This window comes from Colossoma macropomum, unplaced genomic scaffold, assembly GCF_904425465.1.
Source record: "Colossoma macropomum unplaced genomic scaffold, Colossoma_macropomum, whole genome shotgun sequence".
NCBI lineage: Eukaryota > Metazoa > Chordata > Actinopteri > Characiformes > Serrasalmidae > Colossoma > Colossoma macropomum.
This window is the reverse complement of record NW_023494796.1, coordinates 18,643,920-18,666,203: the sequence shown is the minus strand read 5'-3', so window position 1 is coordinate 18,666,203 and position 22,284 is coordinate 18,643,920. Positions and strand designations below refer to the sequence as shown.

At 38.8% G+C, this 22,284-nt stretch overlaps 1 protein-coding gene across 1 annotated transcript in view; it reads left to right on the top strand.

Annotated features, from left to right (window-relative positions):
- Positions 1-2,071: 2,071 nt before the first annotated feature.
- kitb (KIT proto-oncogene, receptor tyrosine kinase b) overlaps positions 2,072-22,284 on the top strand; it is a 37,371-nt gene continuing 17,158 nt past the window's right edge. The window contains exons 1-7 of the mRNA XM_036583055.1: positions 2,072-2,161; positions 13,667-13,936; positions 15,591-15,875; positions 17,420-17,559; positions 18,561-18,729; positions 19,802-19,988; positions 20,798-20,913. Of these exons, the coding sequence (XP_036438948.1) occupies positions 2,104-2,161; positions 13,667-13,936; positions 15,591-15,875; positions 17,420-17,559; positions 18,561-18,729; positions 19,802-19,988; positions 20,798-20,913 (1,225 nt within the window). The 5' untranslated portion in view covers positions 2,072-2,103. The remainder of the gene's footprint in view (positions 2,162-13,666; positions 13,937-15,590; positions 15,876-17,419; positions 17,560-18,560; positions 18,730-19,801; positions 19,989-20,797; positions 20,914-22,284) is intronic.

Here is a 22,284-nt window from a genome sequence, read left to right as displayed (position 1 = left end):
TACTCGTGTAAACATGTTTATTCACATCCTACAGTAATCTCTAGAGTGAGATTTTCCAGTTTAAATAGTAGGAAACCCATTCGATGATATATTATTAAGGTGAGAAGAACTTTTGAAAAACTACAACTGCCTTAGGGTGGATTTTTGGGGGTGGGGTGTTTGAAGTTTTTTTTTTTCCTGTTAGCTGATGAAAGCAGATAGAAGAATCTAACATTACCGTTCGGAAGCTAAATCTTATTACAACAGTATACCTGGCAAATGTTTTGGTTGTATTTATTATCTTAAAGATCAGCAGCTGGGCAAGCAGCCAGGATTGGTTGACACCACAACAATGGTTGTATGGCGTATTTCTGTAATGCATGCTGGGTATTGTAGTGAGAAAACATTGATGACAAAAGCACAAAAACAAATGTAAAATTGTGAATTCTGTCAAACCGTTGAAGCTGAGGAAAATATGGGTGCACTACAGCTGGACTACGGTGCTAGAAAAACCAGCATGGTTTAGGTGGTCACCAACAGAACCCGGTTATGTTGTTTTTTGGGTGCTGGTATACTGGTGAACTAGCATGACCATGCTGGGTGACCAACTAAACCTGCACCTGACCAGCATAAACCGGTTTAGCCCAGAATGCCCCTTTAAGGGGCTTTGCGTTGTGCATAAAAACATCCCTTAACTGTGGTTAAATCATTGTAACTTACAGCCTCTTGTTGCTTATAGCTTTATTGAACACTGTTTATTCTGAATCAGACTGCCAACCTAATTTAAATGACAGCATTAGGAAATACATCTACATCCACATTCTCACACAGTCCTCCTCAGATGATATTGATGCAGCAAACAATCACGTCACCACTGATGAGCTGAGACCTTTTGATCGTGTGTGTGTGTGTGAGAGAGAGAGAACGGATGATTTGTTAAATGACCTCTGTCAGTGTCTTTACACAGACGTCCACTCAACTGCAAAAAGGCTCCATGATTCCGTCCAAAATCGGCCACTTAACCTAATGAATATCGAGAATTGCGACGGCTCAGCTTTGACTGAAATTGACCGTCCATTTCCGGTAAGAGGGAATGGTGAACTGGCTCCAGTCCACACACTGTCCAAAACAAACACTCGAAACGGCGAGCTGGCCCTTTAAGAAATCCTAGACACACACACAGCAGCATATTTGTATTCCTATATTTGTGAGGACTCCTGTATTACTGAAGCTAATACTGAGATAATACTCTGTTACGATGTTATGTTTCTAATTGTTCTATTTTGAGTTTCTTATTATTTTATTTGCCTTTTTCTTTTTTCAGGTTACAGTTCTTCAGCACTGGCCAACATTTGTTTTTAAAGGGCAGTTCCATCATTTTTTCCAAATTTCATAATTATACATAATGGTTAAGATTTTTACAAAGTAGCAAATGCGTTCAGAATGGTTTGATGTGAAATGCATCATTCTAGTGAAACTTGCCAGACTCAGAATTGTTCACAGTGGTGGTGATGGGAACCAGACGTCTGAAAGCCTCAGAAAGTTATTGCATAAAATAGTTATTAATACCATGCCTGACGACCGAGAGACTGTTTTACGATAGTTTACAATACAATTTTGGCCTAAAACGTATTAAAATCCATTAATGGCGGAGGGATACATGTAGAGCATTGTGAGTAGTAGTCCCCTTTCTCCCATATTCACCACTACTTTGCTCATTTTACCAACTACCACCACTGTAAATAAATCTTGATGTAAACGCACTCTGACTCACTTTAACCTCAGCGATTAAATTATTCAGACCTTTTGAAATTAAACTTTGAATTTCCCCTTCAAGTTGGCTTGACTAACAGTATCTGCATTTATGTAGCTTTTTCAGTCGTGCTTCCTAAAGGGAACGTCACTCATTTTCATGTTTTGATATTCGGTTCTCACAACGAACTGAAAACACGACCACACACACACACACACACACACACCACACACACACACATATACACACACACACACACACACACACACATAGGCACACGCCTGCGCCCGCACACGCACACACACGAGGACGCGGAGCGCGCGGACTGAGGCGCACACAGTCACCCTGTTGCCGTGCGCGGCGCGGGAAAGATGGGGCGCGCGTGGATGCTGTTCACGGCGGTTACGTTGTTGTTCACTTCACAAACAGGTAAGACTCGGCCCTGTTTTAAAAGCCTTCACCTCTTTCTCTGGTTCTGTTTTCGCTTTTCCGTAAGTGCGGGCTGTGAGACGCGCTGGTGAAGATGTGCATGTGTTTCATTGTGAGAGCGGGATTAGCGGGATGAACAGCCCGGTTATGTTTCTGCAGACAGATGGAACCGCGACGGTTATCATTTCTTTTCTTCCCCAAGCTGTTCACACCACGATGTGCCAAATCCTGAAAGGGGAATTCCACCGATTTTTAAAAAAGTCGTAAATCGTTGAGACGCTAACAAAGTGGTTCAGAGTGGTTTGTTGTGAAATGATTCATATGTAGAGAAACTTATTTTGATTTCTACACAGTATTGGCGATAGGAACCATTTTATACTTAGCCATTTTATGTGATGTCCAAAATGTCCAGTCTATGTTGATAATGGTAAAATAGCAGTAAATCTGTGTTCTTTGGGGACTATTTTGTCTTGCATGTTATCTCAAAACTATCTCAAGCATCATACATGCAATGTATTTGTCAAAATTTCATGGAACAACTTTCTATCAGGTAGTGTTCAGGGGCATTACATTATGTGGACGTCTGGTTCCTATCATCACCACTGCGAACAATTCTGACTCGGTAATGTTTCTCAGGAAAGGTGCACTTCACATCAAACTGCTCCGAATGACGTTCTTTACATCTTAACCATGTCACTGTGCAGAAATTTTGAAAAATCGGTGGAGTTCCTCTTTAAGCGTGTGGACACTGATGAGTTCCGTGCGTTTCGTTCCGTCGGTCAATAATTGATATGTTTGTAATTAGAGCCGTGACAGAGGCTAAGGAACACAGACGGCTTCCCTCACAGTAGCTCTGCCTCTCACAGATAGCATACTCTCCTGCCGTTAGCATGTGGTGTCCGACGCACCTCCACCTAACAGAAAATCGACAAACACTAAGTTCATTTGCATAACCGCAGTCTAGGATCACTGCGGGCGGACTGAATGACTGATTGATGATGCAGCTACAGGTGGTTGCTAGGGTTACGGGGGCTCGCCGTTGGCGCTTTAACTACAATCCTTATGAAAATAGCCTTATGTAAACGTGTTTATTTACTGGGGCAAGGATGGGAATGCCAGTTCTAGGACTTCTCCGAGGCTCCGAAGCTGTTTCGTCTGTCTTTGTACTCTTTCTGCGCGAGGTTTTGTTTTCGCGTCCACATGACAAATCATAGCGCTCAGTGACGTCACGGCCCAGGCTTTGCTGGCCCGGTCACAAGAAAGAGGTTTCGGCGGAAGGCCTGCAACGGTTACGCAAATGAGAGACCCAGTTCTGAAGGGGCTTCTAAAATTTTACGAGATCCACACGAGCCAGATTATGCTTGCTGGGAAATCTGTTGCAGGAGCCTTCCCAAAACTCAGTGTTTCAGTCAACGTCTGCACAGACGTTTGGCTGGTGCAGATGAACTGATTGGATATATGAAACCAACAGAAACCATGAAGTGTTTCTGTTGGTTGCTAATGGTTTTGTAATGTGTTCTGGCCTTTTAATGGGTTGATTTCACAATGTAAAGGATCCTAATGGTTTACCAGGTGCATTTGATCTTTTCCTAATTGGATCTAAAGGTGTTCTACAGGAAACTAGTGGTCTCGATTGGGCCTTTCCTATAGAAAAGCGATCAGGTTTTAATTCTAATTGGTTCTTATGGTCCTTTTTCAGCAGGGCTACCAAGCTTCCTGCAGCTTGAAAGAGGAATCCCATTTTCAACATTACTGCGCAATACAACCACTGACATGTAAACCAAGTCATTCGAAGTGGTTTAATGTTTGATGGGTTAATTTCAGAGGAACTTACAGACCTGTATTCCTCTACAGTGGTGGTGGACGGCACCAGAAGATCTGAAAAAAACAGCGTACCCACACGCTTCTCAGGTTTATTCCGCCGCTGCTGCGACAAAACGTTGTATCTCCATTTTCACCATTTTGCATAATTTTAAAACCATGTTCAGATGTATTGTGTACAGATTTTGTGACCAGCCCAACAGAAATGGTTCAGAATTACTTGAGAAAAAAGTCTGGCTGCATAAACTTCCATTAAAAGTTAAGAATGTTTGTTACTTCTCCTGTGAAGTTAGCAATTTGGAGATATGAGGTTTTGTTCCGACAAGGATAATATGTGATGTTCATAATGGTAACATAGTGTTAAAGCTGAGAAAATAAGCTTTCTTTGGGTTTATTTTAGCTTACAACACCCTGCGTATATCTCACCAATATGAATGCAGGGATGTGTGGCGTGGGGGAGCTGAGGGTGCTGCAGCACCCCCAGATTTCAGGATTGCAACTGCTAAAAACAATAATAATAGTACAGAAATTTGAACCTGGTGCAGCAAAGGCTCATGTTTTTATAAACTGTTGTATCTCCTGCTCAGTATGCCTTCCCGTGTTAAATCTCAGCGTGTGACTGTGGACGTGACACAGTCAGTTACCGTGCCACATATCGACAGTCTGATTGGTCGCTGCTCAGTTCATTTTCATAAAGATCAACCACGGCGAGAAAGCAGAGTGGGGAAGTGCCTCAGCAGTCTGATGGGTCAGACATATGTATATCGCTGCTGTCGGAACAAAACCTTGAATCTCCAAAATGGTAACTTTACAGGAAAAGGAAAAAACATACATTACTTTTAATGTAAGTCAATGGAACCAGACTTTTTTCCAAGTCTGTTTGTCCATTCACCATGAAATTTACACACCATGTAAAGGGCAACAATTGCAATTTATGTCAAAACTGAAAAACAACAAAAATAGGTTAGATACAAGGTTTTGTTCCAACAGCAGCGATATATTACCATCTCTTACCTCATTACAGTACCTCATTACATATGACATTCTTTTTGATGTAAATTATCAAAAATTCACATTAAATAATTTTGCATGGTATCATTCACATCACGTATATGCTGTTTAGAGTTTCAGCACCCCCAACTCTAAACGCCTTCCCCAAAAAATCTTAAATCTCTCGTAAAATAATGTTTCATTCATCACGCAACATATTCAAAACTATTTCATGCAATAACTTGGTAATTGAGTTTTTGAGGCATTAAAAACTTCAGACATCTGATTCCTATCATCACAACTGTGAGCTGTAAACAGTTCTGACTGTTTCTCTAGGCCGAAGCATTTTATAACCACCCACTCTGATTGACTATGTTCACTTCCTAACATTTCAGTTATGCAGAGATTTTGAAAAATCTGTGAAATTCCCCTTTACATACAGCACCCAAGCTGTGGATGATTATGCTGGTAAGGTGCAGCACTTAGAGGTTGCTGGGGGGTGGTAAAGAGTCCTGTTTTAGCCTACACTCTATCAGAACATAAACTCACACCCTAAAACACTAAAAATATGTCCACTATGATGCTCTTTGAGAGTGTCAAAGTGGATTGTTTCTAGTTAGCTGTTTTAACATGGACTGCTTTCTACCAGAAGTTCGGAACCACACAGTGAAAGAGCCTGGGGCTGATTATTTAAACAAGTGCTAATATTAGGCAAATTATCCCTCTTTGTTCTATTTCATGCGCCAAGGAATATTTTTGCCTCACCTTTATATAAACATTCCCTTTGCGCGGTCATTCTATTGTATTATTAATTAAAAAAAATTGCACTTAATTATAAGCTACACAAACAGAACATCACCTGCTAACTAACTACACATATGCATACTTTGAATACACCTTAGAAAGATTATAATGTTGATTTTCAGCATGTCTAAGAATGCTTGGGAACATGCAGTTGGACCAGAGAAACTCTATATGATATCTGCTTTCCAGAGGAGAATGAAAAATGGACAAGGTTGCTCAAAAAGAAAGGTGCCAATGTGCCAGTTTGGCAATATTGGGTGACACCTTGTTAACACTGTGAACAGTGTTACATTATGTCTATGCAGACTATAGTTATCATAAAGAATATTTTGTGGTATTGGACGCTAGCCCAGTTAATAATGTTATTATAATAATTATATTATGAGGCTCTTTAAAGCTCACATGTGATACTTTATAACTGAAGTTGGATCACAATGATATCGTTTATCACAATAATTCTGCATCTGCTCATCCTTGGTTTAAATTTACATTACTGTCCAAGCTTACAGTGAAGACAGAAGTGTGATACCAGGTGTTCCCACTTTGTGTCATCTGTTGCATATACAGTTGCATGCAAAAGTTTGTATGCCCCAGGTCAAATTACGTGTTGTTGATTTTGTAAGTGAAAATAAGTTAACACATCCTCAATAGAGAACAAACTTAAATATGAACTTTTTCAGCACATTTTGGTGTACGTTGCTTATTATTGGTAATAATGATTAAAAATCTAAAATAAATAAACAATTTATAAAATTAACAAAAGAAAAATTGTGCATTAAAATGTGAAGTGTGTTCACTGTACATGATGTGTACTTACCAACAAATTTGAGCAGGGTGCCTAAACTTTTGCATACGACTGTATATGTAGCCATAGCCTAGCTCCGGCAGATTAAATTTGACATTTAGAACAAATAAAATGTTCTCATTCATAAGGAAAGATTACTGGCCTATTTTACCATGTATTGTACCTTTGGTACAATACTTACATACATGTTTGGTTGCACATGCAACTCATCAACAAATTATGCCCTCTCTGTTGGTTAACGGAGGCAAAATTTGATCTGTTTGGAATGAACATCTTGGCAAATATTGCAACTGCAGTTGTAAGAGTACATGAGGAGGGTTAGTTACTTACTTGAGAAAGATTGGCAGAAACATTTTCCAAAAGAAATGCAAAAAGCTGCGAGAGGCCATCCATTACAGTGATTTATCAATGGTTACGGTGCAACTTGTCCATTTTGATAGGCTGTGACCTAGAACAAACATGCAAAAACATCACAGTTAAGATTTGGAGTGTGTGGGATTGTATCCTATCTTCTTGGGACAGGCCGCTGTTGATGTTTTCGCGATGTTAATGTTCTGAAACATCATATTAGAATGTCATCAATACATTGAACTGTGGGATATATACTAAGCCCAATATTGCGCTGATGCAGTATACAGGAAAGGGTGGATTTGGTGTATATTTGTGTGGTCTTGCACATTGCCCTTTTGCATGTTTTAGAAATGGGCCACACTTGGACACTTAGACTAAGAAGTAGATGAACACACACACAAGTTCACATAATTGTGAACTTTGGAGCAGAAACTTTGACTAGATCTCGATTTTATTTCACATTATCATAGATTCAGTGTGGAAACAGCGATGTCCTGACAGTGTGGTAGCCTACTGTGCAAAAAAGCTTTCATCCAAAAACCTGTAGCTTTAGCCTTGAACTACCCAGAGCAAGTCTGACTACTTGAGATATATAACACACATTCTGTGGGCCAAAATATGACTCAGCTGTTATGTAAATGCAAAGGTTTACTTGAGTAATTAACAAATTTCCTTGTAAAATTCCAACCCCCAAATTCAATTTTTGCTAGCTAGGTGAGCATGCCTTATCCTTGGTAGCTATTCAGTTTAGACCATATGCTTTGTAGCTATAATAGCGATCAAATGAGAACTTGAGAGTTCACCAAAAGTTTGAACCTAGTTACAGAGTCCAAAGTGTCAATCTACAGTGAAGAATGAGAGAGTCCAAAAATCTAAGCAGGGCTATACAATTAACTATACTGTGTACAACTAATTAAGCCTCCAAATGGTGAGTAATGATTCCTATGTATAATTGCATTTGCTGTTGGATAAGGTTGTTTCTGTTGCCAAGCTGAGACTGTTATCTTGAGTGCGATAATACAGCACTCTTGTGCTCTTCAGGAATTTTATATTAGGCTGATTTCTGTTACAAGAGCCTTTCCAAAACCCAATATTTCAGTTAACATCCAGGCAGATGTTTTGCTGCACCTGATAAAATGATTGACGTATTATAAGACAGTAACCTAGTCCTGAAGATCTGCCTTGCTGCGGATTGAAGTTCCTACCACAATCTGCCACTCTTGCTCCAGTCTGATTGGCTGGAGCAGATGTGTTAGTGTTAGGGAAGACAGCATGTTAGATGTAGGTTGGAAGTAAACTCTGCGAAAAAGTAGATCTGCAGGAGAAGGGTTGGTGAACTCTGCTGTAGAATGCCCCACAATTCCAACCTGGGTTTACTCATCACCCAGCCTTAGACAGTCACACTGGTGCTGGTTGGGTGACTTCAAATGCAAGTACATTTTTGGTTGTTGTGTTCTGCTGTGGTCCTAAAGCTGCTGGATCATAGCTCGTGAGATTTGGAGCACTTCTGAATGGAGATCCAATCATTTAGAGATATGTAGTCCTCTACATGACCCTATCATTTTAGTTTACATTCGAATAGATGTTTTGCGAGTGCATAATTGGCCTTAACCAGATCCAAGTATAGCATCTAAACTTGGGCAGTTATCTGAGTGCTATTGGGATAACTTCCTAAAAGCTAGACTGCAGCCAAGAAAGTTGGGACTGTCTTATGGAGGCTCTTCTTTTGTATTACATAATGCAAAATGGAATGATCTACCAAGACCACTTGGTCACATCATCAGAAAGGAGTTGCCACACAACATTTAATGGAGAAAATAAAGTTGAAGTGAATGATAATCAAGCAAAACATTGACTTGAATGATGTAAGATGTGGCAACAAAACACTGTCTGTAATTAAATGCTGTCATGCAAGCAAAAACTGTTAATGAAAGCAGGGGCACACCTTGCTTTCAGTTTACACCCACTTAAACAAATACAACCAAATAAATAGCATATTGTATATGTTACTACATACTAAACTGGTCTTTTAAACAATGTGTAGTAGTTGGATTCATCTGCTGGCCTTTCTCTTGAACATTTATCATGTCATCGTCCTCGAAAATAGTCAGAATGTAAATGCAGTTCTCAACTGTATTTGAAGGATCCTTCTGATTGCAAGAGCCTTGGATGATGTAGTGGTATAGACACGGAGCCCAGCTAAACTGGTATTATACAGAACTGATGACAGTGAAGATTTGGAGGAAAGATGTTGATTCATTCTGAAAATGCATTCTGAAAATTATAGCAGCATAAAAAGTCTGTATTTTAGTCTCACTGTAAACCTCTGGGCAACAACAAATAGCATATCCGATACTTCCACACACATGCTTAATATGGTTCCTTCATTTCCATAGCAAAATAGAAACGTCCAGCAGCAGTGAACAGAAAGATGCGCTAATGGATGCATAGCATAAGGTTGTTGTTTCTTCTGCTGCCAGGACAAATTTGATGGTGTGCAACAATATAGCACTTTTGTGTTTCTGGTGGATTTTACATGGGTTATATGAGAGATATTAGGCTGATACATTTCTTATACAAAAGCCTTTCCAATAGGATTTCACTTAATATCCAGGCAGACATTTTGCTGGAGCTGATGAAATGAGTGAATGTATCTTGAGACAGCAGAGGTGCCATGTAGGAAACAGCAGTACTTAATGGGAAAGGACCTTAGGAACCAGGCTTTTTAACCGTTACGTACAAGGTCTTTGTACCACAGCACTCACTTGGGATCAAACCTTCAATTGCTCGATTACTTAGCAGGAGCTCTCACCCCAGAGCTACCTCCATTAGACAGAGGAAAATGCTGAGTAATGCCTTTTCTGACTTTTCCTGAGGCTGGTTCAAGCCAAACATTAGGAGCCAGCATTTTTAAAGTCACAGTTTATCATGTAACATTTCAAAGACCTATAACCTTCCACCCTCACCCTATGTCTGAGTGAAAGTGCTCAGCTAACTCAGATGCCTAGATGCATAATAAGATAATAAGTATGGTAACAATATGGAAATTACATTATGATTCCATTTCAGGTTGTCTTCAGTGTCTTACTGTATCCATCTTACAGTGCCCAGAAATGGATGATCTTGCAGGTTCTGCTTGTTCTGTTTTGTTGCGGTCATGAAGATGTTAGGTTCATGGTGAGGATGGAGTAAGCTGGTGAATAGATATGTTAGTGCCAGTACTACTAAACTACTAAACATAGTCATAGATCTGTCTACATCTGGCATAGTAGTTGGAATTTGGCAACTAGGGCTCCTACCAAATTTCAATGCTTTAGACAAATGATATATAATTCAATACCAAATTTTAATATCTATGTAGACAGTCTAATCAGCATCAGTGAGCCACTGGGCATGCTTATTCCAAATTCCAGACTGCTGTTTGGCTGTCTAGAATTACATTCAGTATACATATTAACCCCTGAAAATCCCAGGCTTATTATACACTAAGGCTTATTATTCAGTAACAACAGGGACTTAAGAGCAAACTGGCTGAGCTATTCATAGGTTAGGAAGTGTGTGATGAAACTAGCTACTTAAGGGGTTAATAGCACCAGCGCTTCTTGATTAGTTTGTAAGCCGCTGCATTCAGTAAATATACTTCCAGCTCTTCACTCTCAAGCCCCACCCCCTTGTTTATTGGGGCAGACCCAGATAATTGAAACAGACAAATATTTGTTCATTAATGTGGAATTAATTTCTCTGTTTCTATTCAGAAACTTGTAAATAAAAGTATATAAATAATTAAAAATAGACTAAACTATAATACATTTCATCAGCAAAGGCCCTTAGATTGAACAGTTACTGTTAATTGGGGATGCACAATGGTATCAAAATCATATATAGCTATCTGCAGACAACATCAACATCAGACCGTTGTTCAATTTGATATTTGATATTCAAGATTCAATATTTCAAATTGACAGAAAAAACAGAAAAAAACTTCAGTCTGAAGGACAGAACTGAAGCGCTACACACAGTAAGTAATGTGCTTAAAATAAAGGGGAAGAACAACTTGGAACAGTTGGCAGTGTGTCTGTTTGTAAGTAGTTTGTGAGTTTGCTAGATAGTGAGATAGTTAAGCCAGCTGGAGTATTAGTAAGTTTCAGAAGAATGTGATCTTTAACTTACTGGAATTTTGGTTAGATTAGCTGTTAACTCTTGCTAGTTTTGCCTTTGTTCCTTTAAATGCTGCATTTACTGCATGTACCTTGGTTTTCTATAATGAATGAATTCTGCCTCCAGGCTTTGGTCATGACTAGAAGACAAGGTAATAGTGTAAATTCACGATCATACACATAATGCAAATTGTAGTAAAATAATAATGACTGATAATAATGATAATAATAAGAATGTTGTAGTATAATGATTGTAGTAAAACTGAAAGGTAAAACCACACATGTGAGGCTGAAAACTAAAGGTTGTAGTTGTTTACTGTAAGATTGGCACTGCAACATTAATACGTTGTTTTCATGCTTGTTTTTCCTCTGGCTGAAATTTTGCATCTTAACGCTCGAGTCATGAGTCACTGAAGTGCAAGTTAAATTGAAGTTGCAGGGCAGTTAAGTATGAGTTCATTTCAAGTCGTGAGTCAGTGCTGGTTAACTAAATTGGGTATCTGAGTCAAGTACGGTGTTAGTTAGCTGCGAGTCTGAGGAGAGTAGCAAGTCATTTAAGCGTGAGTCCCAGTCGAAAAGCGAGTCAGTTAAATGCGAGTCCAAGTTGCGAGTCAGTTAACTATGAATCTATGTCAAGTCACGAGTCAGTTAAGTATAGGTTTGAGTCAAGTCATGAGTCATTTAAGTGTGAGTTTGAACCAAGCAGGCTGTTAGATAAGGTAAGTCAGTTGAGCGCAAGTCAAGAAGTGAGTCAGTTAAATGCAAGTCACGAATTGCTTTGCAGTTTACAGAAGGGGTTATGGTTTTGATGGACAGACACTCTAGCAAAGCCGTTGTGAACTTAAACTGAAAAACCATTGATTAAACTGAAGCATATGTCTTCACTTGGACGACCAAAAAGCATTTCACATATTGTTTTTAAGGGTGATGTTAAGAATGAGTACTTGTTTAGAAATACCAATGAGTATCTGAAGCCTCTAAAATGCTGTTTGAGTCACACTGCTGTATGTAAATGTTCATAGAGTTTAAATTCAGTTATATGCCTATATCTGCGTGATTGCTCTGATAAGATTGTTGGTGCTCCTGCTGTCAAGATGCAACAACACAGCACGGCATTTTATATGAGTGATATTAGGCTGATTAAATTTCTGTTAAAAGAGACTTTCCTAAGCCCAGTATTTCAGTTAATTTTCAGCCGGATGTTCTGCTGGACCTGACTGATCGAATGTGTCCTGAGACAGCATAACTGTACCACTTAGGAAACTGTGGTACTTACTGGAAAGGACCTTTAGGAACCAGGCTTTTTAAGCATCCTGTGCAAGGTCTGTGACCCACAGTACACACTTGGGATCAAACATACAATTGTTTGACCACTAAGCAGCAACACTAACCACAGAGAGTGGAATAATGCTGAGTGGCCAATGCTCTGAAAGAAATAAATTGCCCTAGTACATACAAGGAAGTTATATTTGCAAGTGGGAAACTCTGGATTCTAGACAATATATGAGTTTATCAGATGTGATGTGCAGTACTGTGCAAACGTCTTAGGCACCTGAGAAGATTATAGTTCAAAAGCTATTTAACTGGATTGTAAATGTTTTGTTGTAACTGGATTGTACGTGTATTTGTTCAGAACACCAATATTAGAATAAAACCAAAAATTGTTAATATAATATGTTGTGATTTTGCAGGGTGTTCGTTTAACCATTTCCAAACGTCTCCTTTAGGACGTCCAGTATTGTAGTTGCCATCCAATACCTGATTTGGCTGATCAAAGAAGATATCTGGAACCAAACTAGTGTTCTTCTAATCTTCTCTGTCGTTGAAAAATGCTAAACGTGGTGGCAGATATGAGAAGTATTTGCCTGAGGTGCTTCTATGTGATCTGTGTGCTTTTTAAAATAGCAAAGATAAAGCAAGATACATATACTCTACACCTCATGCTTTCTTTTTCCATGTGGTGGGCGCATCTTTCAACAAGAACCTGAGCATTGTGAAGTTTGATTTACTTGCTAACCATTTATTTTGTACAGTACTGGTCAAAAGTCAGAGACCACCCATTGTTAATGTAATTGCCAGTAAGAATATACTTATTTAGTGATTTTGAGGTCTGGGCTCTAGGCTGGTCAGTCCATTGTTCTGAGGATACTAGCAGCTTCTTTGTTTGATTTGCGAATTGCCTTCTTCTTGTAGCTGTAACTTGTCTTCTCACAATGGAAGGATGAAACACCTGTGGATTTTTTCAGATCTGAAGCAAGACTGGAGCTTGATTTTCTCCCCTCTCTCAAAGAAGAAAGCGTAAAGTACTGTTTATGTGATGATGACAGTATTGGTGGTCTACCAGGTCTTGGACTGTTGTTAGCAGTCTCATTTTCTGTATATCTTTTAAGAATTTTTGAATCCCACTTTTGGAAACTCCTGTTTTTTCACTTGTTTCCTTTGACTTTTCCCTTCCTTATGCAAGTGGATTATCTTACATCTTATTGACCCAGAACAAAATTGTAACTTATGGCCGTTTTGAAAGTGAAGAAAGCAAACAAACCTAGCATAAACTGAATGATGCATTTTCTGTTCCAGGCTTGTCCAAACCAATCATCACTCCTGATAGTCCTCACCTGGTAATTCTGAAGGGTGGGCAACTAGAGCTGCGCTGTCAAGACGATGTGGAAACGGGTGCAGGTATAGTGCGATGGCAGCGGGAGAAGGTCAAGAGGATTGAGGGAGACAGAGAGGAAGATGGGGCCGTCATCATCAGCCTTGTCTCCACCCAGCCACAGCACATGGGCCGCTACACTTGTGAAAACACTCAAACAGGAGAGAAGAGTTCCATTTACGTTTATGTGAAAGGTGTGTGTATATTTGCATAACGTTCTCTTAAAGACATCGATATGTGTGGGAGAATGTGTACATTTGTTTCTTACTGTTCTCTTTCCCACACTCCTGGCTCCTGGAACAAGATTAAATTCTGAATAGGCCCCTAAAGCTAGAATGAAGGGATAACTGTTGACTAAAGGTTTAAACATCACCTCAGAGTAGACTTTTGTTTTTCTTGGCGGCTGTGTTTGATTTAGCTCTGTTACTGTTTAAAGTGATTCAAAAAGGAGATATGCAAATATTGTGGCTATGAATTGCTTTTCATATTTGACCTGTAACTGTCTATGTATTTCTAGTGTTTGGTACAATCTGTGACTGATTTGCTGCCTTTGCCACATATATGCTGAGATTTAAAGGGCCCGTACCATGGAAAACTTCAGTTTTCTGAACTCATCATTTGTGGAAAAGAAGAGTTTAATGTGGTATGTAAACAGTGTAAAGCTCAGTGGCTGACAAATGGCTGTTTGTCAGCCCAGTGGCTGACAAACAATCCAGACCATTATCCCCTCTTCCACCAAAATTTACTGTTGACAATATGCATTCCAGTAGGTAGCGTTCTCTTAGCATCCGCCAATCCCAGATTTGTGAGTGATGCAGGAGAGGATAGATGATTTTTAGGTGTTTGACCTGAACTCAGTAATTAGAAGGGGAGTCTTCATACTTTTTGTCATATATGTAAACCCAGCTATAAAAACAGATGTCATGAAAATTAACACACATATATTTTAGGATATATAAATTACATAAATTGCATCAGTTTATTACATAAAACCATGCAAACACTATATGTGGACCTTAGGGGGAAAAAAACTAAAAGACAAGAAAAATGGAGAATACCTGTTTTGGGACCATGGGCCAGATTCATACAACGCACCACCAGATTTACTGTAAGGTTAAAAGCAATTAACTCATTTTGTCGATAATAAACAAGGATTAATTTCCTGTTTTACCATTTACATGCCATCATGCACTACTGCCCTTTTCTCTCATTTGCATATGCCGTTAGTGATTCATAAGAAAACACAGCCCTGCCAAAAAATAACTCCCAAACTAGTCTGACGTTACATTTGCAGATAAGAAGCTGATGTGGTGCCAGTTGTCAGTTTTAAAACATGCTTGTTTTGTGATGCTTTTCATGGCTTTTACTACAGCTTCTTTCAGTTTTTGTTTGTTTTTGGGTGTTTCCCCTGTCAGTTTCTCTCTGAAGTTCTTCTTGATTAGATTGGATGCATTTCTCTGTAAATTGTTAGACAGAATGTTTCTGTAGACTTCCGAATTCATTCTGCTTTTACCATCATGAGTAACGTCATCAATAAAGATTAGTGAGCATGTTCCAGAAGCAGCCATGCAAGCCCAAGCCATAATATTACCTCCACCATGCTTGTAAGTTTTGGATCTTGAGCAAATTCTTTCTTTTTCTAAACATTGGCCTTTCCATCTCTTTGGTAGAGGTTAATCTTTGTCTAATCAGTCCATAAAACTCTTCCAGAACTTTTGTAGCTAATCTCTATATTTCTTTGCAAATTCCAATATGGACTTGTTTTAGGTTTCTCTTCTCAGCTCTCACAATGTTTCTGTCATCAACTGCTGTTGTTCGTTCTGCTGTCCCTCTTTCCCTCACCATCAGATCTGGAGAATGTGTTTGTTCGCTCCATGGTGAACGGTCTGCTGGTGAGAGAGGGGAAGGACTGCACTCTGCCGTGTCTGGTGACGGATCCGGTCGTGACTGATCTCTCACTAGTCACTTGCTCCGATGCCCCCCTGCCAGCTGACCTCTCCTACAGCACCAATCCTCAAAAAGGCATCACCATTCACAATGTGTCCAAGGCTTTCGAGGGATGTTATGTTTGCACTGGTGTCATGGGCGGTGTCACCATGATGTCGAACCAGTACGACGTGGACGTGCGCCTAGGTTTGTGAATAGAGGAGAGCAAGAAAGTTAGACTCTGAGACTGTGTTCTAAATGGTCCTCTAATCACTATCCCTGCAGTGGAAAATCAGTAGTAGGGATGGTCCTATTGATACTGGAATATTGATACTTCCAATCCTGATGTTTCCAGTGTAGGAATAGGGATCAAAATACCAACACAAAGTGTTTTTTTACCCAGTCAGTTTAATATCATCACTGTTGTAATAAAACCTTGTATCTCCCAAAGTACTGGAGTTACAGAAGAAGGAAAGTTCTTTACCTTAAATGTACGTTAATGTGAGAAGATTGTATTCCAAGTTATTTTGGGCCAATATTATTGCATTTGTCATTAAGTCATCACACAGTGTAAAGGACAACTGATATTTAAAAAAAATGGTACTAGGCTCTGATGTGACAGCACCAATATATTTACAAAATATCAGTGTACATGTTATCTTAAAAGTAATATTTTTTGTAATAGATTCATTTTTATTTGAAGAAATTTGCAAATTTAGCGGTGCGTTCTAAAGTCACAGGTATATGTTGGGTTCAGGCAAGCTAGTTCTTCAGCTCAGGCTATAGATGTCAAAACTTGGTCAAACGCCTACAATAATGCTAAATTCTGCTAGCTATTTTTCTGGTTTGTTAGCACCAAACTAGCAGTGATTTACATGAACATTTTTGAGCATTCTAGGTTAAACATGATCGTTTGAAGTTTGTAAAAGACATTCTGTGTTTTATTTGAAGCTTGCGAGAGGCATATTAACATATTTGCCCTTATAGCACTTTTATAGTGATTCCTTTAGATCCCTGACATAGAGCTACTGCTGTTGTCCATTTCTAACAGCTGACCGAAACATACTGGTCAGGCTACCACTTCAGTGATGCATCTAGGACTTCTAGGAGATCTAGAGCTATCTCTTTATTTCTTGAGACTGGCCCCATCCATTGGAAATAAATACATGATTGGTTGACTCCACTGTCAGTTCCTAAGTATGTTAGTGGTTAGTGGTTCCTGAAGGCCTAACGAATGGAAGAGTTAGCTTGACTTTATCTACTTAAATATCTCAGAGGGGAAAAATGATTGTATAATTTTCTGTTGGCCTTTTCACTCTTTGGTTTCCAATTAAAACCTAACAATGAATTAAGAGCATTACTAAATCACTTGCAGAGTTCAAATACAACAAGTATGATAGATACATTAAACAAAAAAGAACTAAAAATTATACTGGTACAGACCTCTAGTGTACATTGCCTATCGCAGTGCATTGTAGATATTTAAGAGTTTGTTTTCGGACACCATTACAAAATGGCAGGCTCCAGAAATAGTGCACTAAATAGTGAATAATAGTAGTTCTGGACACAGCCAGAGAGATGAAGACTGTCAGACATTCTTTCAGTCCTTTAATGCTTCAGGGACATCACATTAGTCACTTAATTCAGTGAGGTATATTGGAGTGTTGGAGTAGTATATTAAATTACATAAACTATCTCTGTCAATTATTAATTAGATTTGCTGTATTGGTTGTGGCTGTGTATGTGTGTAGTTCCAGACTCAGTACCAGTGATCACTCTGTCCATGCCAGAGAATGTGATACTGATCCAGGATCAGGAGCTTCAGGTCATCTGCAGCACCACTAACATTAACCATGACTTCCATGTGACCTGGAACTTACCTCTAGAAGGGGTGAGACACACACTCATGTGACACATAAAACAAATGGTCGGTTTTTGAGCACAGTACCACTGTTGTCTGGGTATTCTTGGTCAGTGGACTATTCTCAATGTAGCCATGATATTGAAGTGCTGTACTGAGAATGGTCCACCACAATTGATGGACTGGGTAGTATTGAAGGTGTTAAAATGCCCAATGACTACAGATACAAGGTAGATGTGCATAATAAAATGGCCACTCCAATTCCAAATTCAAAAGTATCCAGACACATGTTTGTCCAATGTTTCTTCCCAAAATCAAAAATAGTAATCAAGAGTTTGCTGCAATAACAGTCTCTACTCTTCTGGGAAGACTTTCCACTAGATGATGCAACATTGCTGTGAGGATTTGATTGCATTCAGCCACAAGAGCATTAGTGAGGTCAAGTATTGATGTTGGATGATGAATTCTGGATCACAAACACCACTCCAACTCATGCCAAAGCTTTGCATTAAGCGCTATCACTACAGAGAGTGCAGTGCCATTCCTCGCAGCTTCACACCCCTCTAGTCGACATTCAGCATTGCACATGTTGATTTTAGGCCTGTGTGCAAAAAATAACATAATCTATCAAAGATGAAAAACTCTTGATTTTTATTCTGTTTGTGTCACATTTTGAGCAGCAAAGAAATGCAGAGGAATATATTTCATGCTTCAGTCATTCAATGATAAATCAAATCAATAATAAGCTCTTAATGTTCTGAATTCTGTTCTGAATGTGTGCAAACGCTCACTCAGAAACTGACACAGCGCATACAGCAATACAAGGCAGTGTAAGGCTTCTTTTATACATTGAAAGAAAACTCAGTAGTACACACAAACCACTATGCCCAGTGTGGATATGCATGTGACCTGAATATTGTTGGGGCAGATTTTAATAAATTAAAGTCTGGATAGGGTATCTGGATACTTTTGGACATATACAATGGCTTACCTGACTTGTCATTGTAACCTCCTGATGTTTGATGATTCAGAAGGCGATGGAGTCACACAACTCTCACATCTTGCCTGGTTCCCGTGGCTACAAGCGCACAGCAATACTGTGGATTAGCAGCGTGAAGACAACTGACTCAGGAATCTATATCTGCAAGGCCCGAAATGAGAGAGGTGTCTCTACAGCTACTGTTAACCTGAATGTGTATGGTAAGGGACAGGACTTCATGCATATCATATAGTGCTTTCTCCTACCACTCATACTAGCAGCAAAAAAAGTGCAAAAGTCAAATTTGCATAGTTTTGCACAATAGCCAAGACCAGTCTCCACCAGAGTTACCATAGAGCAGGTGTGCACAACTCCAGTCCTAGAGGGTTCTTGTCCAGCACAGTTTGGTGATTACCCTTCTCAAAGACACCTGAAACTCATCTCACAATTGTGGCTGTGTTTGAGTAGGTGAACTACAAAACTGTGCTGGACAGCGGCCCTCCAGGACTGCAGTTATACTGCCATAAAGTTGTCATAGAGTTGACTAAACCCAGAATCAAGTAAAGGTATTGATACTGTAAAAAAAATAGTAGACGTACAAATTCATCAGGTTCGAAAAACTAGTACTGAGTAACCCATATAACTTCTTAATGCAGGAATTCTGGTCAAAGCTGGTTTGTGCTGGTTTATGCTTGTTTAGTGCTGATCTGGTGCTGGTTTAGCCAGTTACCCAACATGGTCATGCTAGTTGACCAGCATACCAGCATACAAAACACAACATATCACTGTTGTCGGAAGAAAACCTCCTATCTCCAAAATGGTAACTTTACAGGAAAAGGAAAAAAACCTACTTTACTATTAATGTAAATCAATGGAACCAGACTTTTTTCCAAGTCATTTTGGGCTGTTTTTTTGGTCCAGACATCATGAAATTTACATACAATGTAAAAGTCAACAGGCATAGCAGCATCCAAAACACAGCATATGCTGGTATTGCTGGTGATCAGCATATTAACTTCTTTGCTGTTGACCAGGACACCAGCTTTTAGGCCACAACATATGCTGGTTTTGCTGGTGATCAGGCATGGTGGTTTTTGTCATACTGTTACATAAAATAGTAATGCTTGCAAATGAAACTTTGCTACATACATTTGTCCATTTTTATGGATAATAGTATATCTCACACTGTCAACAACAATATAAAACTTTGGCCAAACCATTGCTGTGACTTTGTATGTATGTCCTTTCCAAGCCTTTTATTCAGCTGAATGTCGAAATGTGTGTGTGTTACAGAGCGCGGCTTCATTAATGTAACAGAAGAGGAGGATAGGGCTCTGGAGGTGAGAGAAGGCGAGAGTCTTACACTGCGAGTGGAAATGACCTCCTACCCCAAACCCAGTGCTGCCTACTGGACCTATAACAACCAGCTGCTCAAAAACACATCAGAGCATGTCATCACACTACACAACAATGAATACAGGTATTACAGACAGACAGACAGTCACTCTTTCTCTCTCTTAATATTTTCATTTTTTGATTATACCATGTACCTTATGTCTGTCTTACTGAAGTTATAAGGAGTGTTTCAACCTCGACAGCATTTTAAATGAGGCAACAATACAGGAATAAGAATGAAGGTCATTCACACATATTAAAGGCACTTTACAAAAACAGTAGGAACAGTAACAACACCATTTTATTTCATAACTACATTAGTTTTATTTCAAGGGATAAAGAGATAATGGAAAATGGCCATGTAAAAAATTAATTATGACAGTTTTGGGTGTCAAACAAATGTCATAAATGGAAAAATAGAGTACAAAAAAATGTAGAAATGGGGCCCTTTAAATAAAACAGTAAAACTGGTAAATGAAACAGTGTGTGGCACAATGTGTCATAAAATACATTGTGCCACACAAGAAACTAGAAAAGCATTAAAAATTGAATGAAAAAGAAATAAAATGCTACACAATTAGCAAAATGAAATATTTATATCAAAAATAATATTTGCAATATGTAAGGAACAGCTAATAAAAGGCTACATTTAAAATGTTTCCCGCTGCTTTTTAAAGCTAGTAATGATACATGACTAATGAATATTGGATAAAGGAAGTCAATGGAAAAAGAGTTCAAAATCATCGGTACATAATAACAAAAGGCAGCTTTACCAGTCTTATTGCACTTTGTGCTTAGAACAAAGTCCTGTTGCAGCACGGTGTTGTCGATTTCTGTATAGGACTTCACTGAATGTTTTCTGAATGTTCTTTAACATTGTCTGAATGTTTGTAGGTACATCAGTGAGCTGAAACTGGTTCGCGTTCATGGCTCAGAGGGTGGCTTCTACAGTTTCTCAGCCAATCACGATTATGCATCTGTCAATCAATCGTTTATCGTCCATGTCATTTGTAAGTTGTCTTTTTCTCTCCTTCCCTTCACTTTCTTCCTTCTCCGTCGTCTTTTTGGTGCTCGTAAAATCGGGAGGGCCTGAGGTAAAAAAACTTTTGCACAATTTTAGGTGCAAATGAGTTGCATTTATGCATGTTCTGTACAAAACAGCACAAAGTGCTTTTCTACCTCATATATGGACCATTCTACTGAATTAGTTCAAACTGCAGTCCCAGTAAGAAAAACAAAACAATTTAGTAATCAGACCTTAGATATTTACAAGGATTATGTTAGGATCTCTTTAATTGCTGTGCATTTGATGATGTTATAATGTTAAGGCATTAATTGAGACAGTAATAAGCTAAATATATACAAAATCATAATTGAAAGGGTAAAGATTTAAAATTTATCATGAATTTAATTTTAAAAGTACAAAAAACTTTATTCCAAAAATGCTGTTTCACATTTTCATGTCACAACTGAAACACAACAAGTTTAAGTCTATAGGCGGAGCCTTATTTTAGCCACACCCCTGCATCTAACTGCATCCCTGTCCCTCATGGCCACATGGTGAGCAGTTAGATCCCATTGTTTTGAAGGAAATGTGTCCCAAAGCTTGAAACATCAATAATTGTCACTATCGAAACATATATTTTCTGTAATTAAGTCATTTTTTGTGTTTTAATGAAAAATATCATGATTAGCAAGCACAACTGTTCAAAGCTGTATTTGCTAGTCATGTTCTGGCTAGCATTTTTAACTTCTGCTGAAAATAAGCTAACATTGTCCCTACTGAAACAGTCACTACAGAGAGATTTGGTTTTTCATTTGTGTTAAGATGTTTTGGTTGTGACAAAATCATCTATTTTAATAAAATGAGCATGATTAAGATATAGAAATACTCAAAAGAAAAGGATTTTAGTCTGTAGAATGTGTTGGTGGGAAAGAATTTTGTTCATTAATACTATTTTGCTGCATTTTTTTAAGGCCTGCAGTTAGTAGGCGGTCCTATATGCAGTTTGCATGATTAACTACAGCCTTAATAAACCGAACGCTAATTTCAGACGCATTTTAGGCACATATTGCAGCCGCATCTTTTCTGTGCATACTCATTGTTGAATGCACTCTTACAGTGTTTATTTGTGTCCAGCACTGGACTGAAAGCATTGACAAGCGTAAAATGCTGGTGTTAAGTTGATGCTGAGGGTGTTAACCCTTAAAAGTTGTTGAGTCATTATTGTTGTTTTGCTGTGCTACTTAGATTACATACTCGTGTTACATTCCCCATGTTTCAGTGTGAACAAGGGGTTCTTCCTGTAAAACAAGCAGAACAGTAACTTTTTTGTCACATGCAAACCATAATGAAATATCTCTTCTTCTGTTTATAAATG